The following is a 6428-nucleotide window of genomic DNA, read 5'->3' as shown; positions in this document are numbered from 1 at the left end:
GTGAGTGTGCACATAGATCATCAAATGAATACCTCCAGCCACTTTTGCAAGTAGTCCTTGAAGGCCATACACATCAATCATTGGAAGGTTTATGGGGCATTCGTGAGGCCAAAAGGCATAACCTTGTAAGCATATGTTCCGCACATAGTATTGAAGGTCATTTTGTGATCGTATTGAAGGCCATTTTTATAAAATTAAAGAGAGGTCCTAGCTACATCTCTATCCCATGGTACATCCTCTTGGAGACGGAAATGATGGCCTTAATCTGCCCGCAGCTGCGGGGAGCTCAAATAGCCACCTCAACATCATCAAGAGCACGTACAACCCAGCGCTTGCGGAAGGATTACTACAGGGATCCTTCACAGTGGCGGGACAACCGAAAGAGCAAAGTAAGTCATCATGGTGCCATTTCATGCTTGCACACAGGTAGGAAAGCTGCCTGTGCTCCCCAGAAGTTAGTCTTCTTCTCTGTGTGTGTGCGTGTGTGTTACACAGACAAATTTAGGGTTCCCAGATTTCAAGCTTAACCTTACCAAGGAGCCTGTATGGATACAAGCCTGGGACAACCCCAGCTGTTTTAAAGGAAGACATTCAAAGGCTCGCAAAAATAGAAGAGTCATGTATGATCGAGAGAACGCACAAAGCCCAAGAAGAGGTGAACAACAGCAACAGCAGAAACAGTAGTGGTGGTGGTTGGGACCAGATGCTTAGCTTAGAGGAGGTGCTCCTTTCTTTAGAACAAGGGAAGCAACCCCAGCCTTCCATTGAGGAGTTCACAGCATTCTTGCACAAGTGTAGAAAGGAGAGAAACCAGGCTTGTGCACTTCGCTTGCATGCCTACATGCGCAAAAGTGGGCTAGAGTCTCATAATTTGCTTGGGAATCACCTCGTTCCCATGTTGGTGGAAGTTGGAAGCATGCACGATGCTCAGCATGTGTTCGATAGGTTGCAGCATCGACATCAGTTTTCGTGGAATTCTCTCATCACAGGTTATATAAAGTGCAAGGAGCCAGAGCAGGCCCTCATCCTGTACCAGAGGATGCAAGAAGATGATTGTGTACATCCTAATGGTTTTACTTTTGTGGCCGTACTAAAAGCATGTACTAACCTGAAAGATCTGGAAAGAGGTGGCCAAATACATGCCCTTGTTGCGAATAAGGGATTGCTGAAAAAAGACATTTTTGTTGGCAACACCTTAGTCGACATGTATGCCAAAAGTGGCTCGCTTGATAAAGCACAGGAAGTGTTTGACAAGCTTCCAGCTCAAGACATAGTTTCATGGAATGCACTAATTGCAGGGTATGCCCAACACGGGCATGGTGAGGAAGCTCTCGACTGTTTCAAACGAATGCAAGTCCAGGGCTTCTGTCCTGATGCTATCACGTTTGTTTGTATCTTGAAAGCTTGTGGCAGCTTAGGAGCCACAGATAAGGGCCGAGAAATACATGCTGAGATTGCTAAAAAAGGGTTATTGGTCAGAGAGAACCTTGTTGGCAATGCGTTGGTCAATATGTATGCCAGATGTGGTGCTCTTGCAGAAGCACAGGAAGTGTTTGACAAGCTTCCAGTTCGAGATGTAGTCTCGTGGAATGCACTAATTGCAGGTTATGCCGAACACGGCCATGGTGAGGAAGCTTTCAACTATTTCAAACAGATGCAAATACAAGGCATCTCTCCGGATCCTATCACCTATGTCTGCAGCTTGAAAGCTTGTGGCTGCATAGGAGCCACAGACAATGGCCGGGAAATACATGCCGAGATTGCTAAAAAAGGATTGTTGGAAAGAGAGCTTCTTGTTGGGAGCACATTGGTTGACATGTATGCCAAATGTGGCTCGCTTGCGGAAGCACAGGAAGTGTTTGACAGGCTTTCAGTTCGCGATGTAGTGTCGTGGACTGCACTTATTGCAGGATATGCCCAGCTTGGAGAAAGTGAGATTGTTTTTCATATTTTCGACAGAATGATAGGAGAAGGCATAAAGCCAAATCTTGTGACATTTGTTAATGTTCTCAATGCATGCTGTCATGCAGGTCTCGTGGATAGGGGCGAGACGTACTTTGAGGCAATGAGCAATGACTATGGCATCATCCCAACCCTTGAGCACCTCACTTGCATGATTGATATCCTTAGCCGTGCAGGCCAATTAGACAAGGCAATAACACTGATCAAGAAGATGCCAATCCTTCCTGATCTTGCATTGTGGCATACTGTATTGGGTGCTTGTCAAAAGTGGGGCAATGCGGAGGTTGGAAGGCAAGCCTTTGAGCACGCAGTGCGGTTGGATGAGAAGGGTGCTGTAGCTTATGTCAGTATTTCCAACATCTTGGGCATTGTTGACGTGAGTTGAGTGGGGATGTCATAGGACATAGTCAATGCTATACATGACGGAGTTGATGATTTGAAGCTTTGTGAGTAAACTCTCATGGAGACAAGATCACACTTTGCTTTTTGTTAAGTTTGGGAAAAAGCCTGAACTTTCCATCAGTATTTCTATTTGCTGTATTAGTAGTCATGCAGATTTTTTTGAATTCTTTGTCCAAGTTGCAACCAATGGGTTTATATTACTTCTTTCTATCCATAGCGGTGCAATTTTCCAACCAGCTATTTTGTGTGTGTCCGCACGTGCACGTGTGCGTGTGTCCTACTAGCCTTCATCAAGGTGGTTGAGTACTTTAGGTATGGTGCGGTATTGTGTGTAAGGTATGAATAGCAAAGTACACATTGGGATAAGTACTTTGAGTACATTCACTTTTAAAGAGTATATATACATGTATAACATAAATGATTTAGGAGTAATGGTTCACAAATAGCTTGAGCCATAACAAATAATATTTGATGATAAATCGTCAAAATGTCAAACACTCATAAGTGAAAATCGAGTCACTAGAGTACAAGGCTACAAGTTGAACAATAAGATATGAATCGTGAAATTTACTGACACGTGACATGAGTGATGACTCATGAGTCACTCATCATATCCAACCTTGAAGATGAGGATGATGAGTAGATTTGTGAGAAGATTTCCTTCGGAATCATACATAAGCTTTTGCTTCATCACAACATATAGTGAATCGATAGCTAATCTACTGACACGTGACATGAGTGATGACTCATGAGTCACTCATCATATCCAAGCTTGAAGATGAGGATGATGAGTAGATTTGTGAGAAGATTTCCTTTGGAATCATACATAAGCTTTTGCTTCATCACAACATATAGTGAATCGTTACTCGGGGTCTCCTCTCTAATAGTAGAGGGTCGAGGTTTCTTCTTTGGAAGCTTTTTGCATTTGGCACTGGGGTCGCATCTTCTAGTGCCTCTGGTGCCTCTTCCTCGTTGACCTGCACTATGGCTGGCCACCATCACAACATGGTGTCACGATCTTTAGAAATTCAAGAGCGATTACGCGGAGTCGAATCGATCAAGGAAGTGGTACTATAAGCTCGAGCCCGCCTACCAATGCTCTCGAGCTCTATATGGAGTTGTCTATACAACTCTTGCTCATTGCACACTCTGTTACTCTCATGAACATGTTGCTCTTTGCAATGCTCGATGTTAACCACTCTGTTGGTTAACATGGTTTCACCCACCTGACTTATTATAAGGTGTTTTGTAATCCTACCTACACAAATGACACTTAACTTTTATAAGATGGTGCTCGAACATATAAAGTAAGATGGTGTTTTGTAATCCTACCTGCACAAATGACGCTTAACTTTTATAAGATGGTGCTCATTGCGCACTCTGTTACTCTCATGGACATGTTGCTCTTTGCAATGCTCGATGTTAACCACTCTGTTGGTTAACATGGTTTCACCCACCTAACTTACTATAAGGTGTTTTGTAATCCTACCTACACAAATGACACTTAACTTTTATAAGATGGTGCTCGAACATATAAAATAGCCTTACCATGAGCTTAATGTTAAATAGGGAAAGTCTACGGACTTAGTGTACATACCTGCGTAAGACTAGTAATAGAGGCCATACCATTTTTAAGTTTGGTTGACCTAGTGTGAAAACTAGTGGTTTGTATATAAGTGATTTTGACAATAAGCAATAGACGATCATTTCCTTGCAATAGTTTTCTTGTGAGCTCTTCTCTTCTCTGTTCTTGCTTGCTTGTATGCTTTTGAGTTCATGCTTGCTAGGTGGATACATGCTTGAATAGGTTCGTTTGTAGGTTTCTCTCTTCGATTAGCTTATTCTTTCCTTGCTTTTTGCGAGAGAGAACCATTGTAAAGGACCATCTCTTCTTGCCTCCATTTAGGCATTGAGAGCTCTTCCTTTACCCCTTTGGCAAGGAGCATTCTGGTGTGATAACAGAGTTAGGACATGATAGACGAGCTAGCCCACCCATAATGGGAAGTTGCAATCGCAGATTAAAGACGACTCAATGACAGATGCTTTGGCAAGACTTAGGTAAGCTCATGACTTCAACATATTTGGTGCCATTGTCAGGGACTAGACTAGGGCTTAGCTCCATTTTTATGTCCATTCCAAGCTATTGGGATCACCCAATATTTTCGAGTGTTAATTAGGAGGTCACACTCCGAAAAACATACGGTTTTGGAGCATTAGAGGTGTTTGTTTGTTGATTTCCATTTTGATTTGGAGTTTATTTTGTATTAGGACATTCTATTTTCAACTTTTAGTAGGACAAGACCTTAGGTTTTTGGTGATTTGCATAAATTTGGAGTCCAAGAGGTTATTGCTTCGATCTAAGGATTAGCTTAATAATTATGATTAACAGTGGAATAATCCACTATGAGAAAACATGAGCATTGGGCTCCGTTAGGCTGAATTAGAGTGGAGTTATCAATTTTTGTTTATGTAAATCGTATTTTTTCATAAATTTTAAATTGGTAGAGTAGAAGCATATAAAACCATCTAAAACAATAAAAAAGCATGTAATTAGTTGCATCACAATCATTGATTAAGATTATGATCACAAATCACATCTTATTAAGTCTATTAATTAAGATTAAAATCACTAATCACATTATTAATTAAGATTATGATCACAAATCACATCTTGTTAATTCTATTAATTAAGATTAAAATCACTAATCATAATATTAATTAAGATTAAAATCACTAATCACACTCCGAGTCCAAAAAATCATCAAAATTTAAGCCAAACCAGCTCTCAAATAGGGAAGTGAGTCCAAAGTCCCGCGCTAAAAGACATGAATTTGGATATGTGAGCTTAAAGACATGAGCCGTGAGTCTGGATACGTGAACCTATAGATGTGAGCCTATAGACATGAGCCTAGGGATATGTATACTTAATAAAGTACAAACCAATTATTACAGCTATAAAGACCTATACAAACATACCTACCCATGTCCTTAGAGGATTTTCTTGTCACCTTGGAAGATATTCTATCATACAATTCATTCTAAGGAAAATCTTATCCTTTGCAATTATTGAGAAATTAAGTACACTTATTACCTAATAATTGCACACAAATTTTGTCATAGGTCTAGTTCCTATTTTCGTGCGCCTAGGTATGCCTATTTCATGGTATGCCTATTTCATAGAAGGGAAGTATGTGAGCCGAGTTCATACAAAAAAGATGTGAGTCTTCATACATGAACCTAGACATGTAAAGCTACATACATGAACCTAGAGGGATGAATCTGGACATGTGAGCTAAGAGACGTGAATCTACAGATGTGAGTCTATAAACACGAGTCTAAGGGTGTGAACCTAGACACGTGAGCCTACATACGTATACCTATAGATCTGAGCCTACATACGTGTACCTATAGATCTAATCCTGGAGACATGAGTCTAGAGGCGTGAACCGAGAGATGTGAACCTGGACATGTGGGCCTAGCAATATTTTTTTAAAAATTCACATGAGCCAAGTTCATACAAAAAAGGTGTGAGACTTAATATGTGAACCTAGACATATGAACCTACATATATGAACCTAGAGGCATGAACTATGGGAAAACACATGTAATCTCATAAGAGAGAGAGAGAGACAGATTGAACCTAAGAGAACTTACTTCATATTGATTTATACTAAAAGTATTACATGAGCGTCCTTTATATAGGCACATGGCTTAGCCCTAAAAGTAGGTGCACTAAAGTGCATTCACACTGACCCACAAATGCCCAATCAAAAAAGCCCCATCCCCAGGAAACAAGCATGGACCACCAACCAGAGAGAGCTACCACACCCCTTATGGATCCAAGACGAGAGGTGGGACATGGCCCAGATAACCCAGTCCAACCCAATCCAACTCTTTGGGGAGTTATACTGATGACTGCCGTGTGTCGACAAATTCATTTCAAGAACCTAGACCAATGCTGCTAAGCCTAGGAAGAGAACCCGCTAACCTAGGCCCTGGAACTTCCTACCAAGGAGAGACTCCACCCAAAGCACCCCAGCCAACACACAACACCCATATATAGT

General features: G+C 41.2%; 1 protein-coding gene across 1 annotated transcript; it reads left to right on the top strand.

Moving 5' to 3' along the window:
• The first annotated feature begins 254 nt into the window (after positions 1-254).
• On the top strand, positions 255-2347 carry LOC147611850 (pentatricopeptide repeat-containing protein At4g33990-like). Its single transcript, XM_086783909.1, has 4 exons — positions 255-389; positions 584-1776; positions 1867-1931; positions 2031-2347. Exons 1-4 carry the CDS (start codon positions 255-257, stop codon positions 2345-2347), a joined length of 1710 nt encoding a protein of 569 aa, XP_086640035.1.
• Positions 2348-6428: the final 4081 nt, after the last annotated feature.

This window comes from Cibotium barometz, chromosome 46 (genome assembly GCF_041138505.1).
Source record: "Cibotium barometz isolate CiBa-2024 chromosome 46, ASM4113850v1, whole genome shotgun sequence".
NCBI classification, from domain to species: domain Eukaryota; kingdom Viridiplantae; phylum Streptophyta; class Polypodiopsida; order Cyatheales; family Cibotiaceae; genus Cibotium; species Cibotium barometz.
The sequence above is the reverse complement of the archived record's forward strand: the minus strand, read 5'-3'. Positions and strand labels throughout refer to the sequence as shown.

Coding starts and splice junctions, on each gene's coding strand:
- LOC147611850 (XM_086783909.1), top strand. CDS start 255: ATGGCCTTAATCTGCCCGCAGCTGCGGGGAGCTCAAATAGCCACCTCA. Junction 1,777..1,866: donor GAGATTGCTAAAAAAGGATT/GTTGGAAAGAGA, acceptor AGTGTTTGACAG/GCTTTCAGTTCGCGATGTAG. Junction 1,932..2,030: donor ATATGCCCAGCTTGGAGAAA/GTGAGATTGTTT, acceptor GCTGTCATGCAG/GTCTCGTGGATAGGGGCGAG.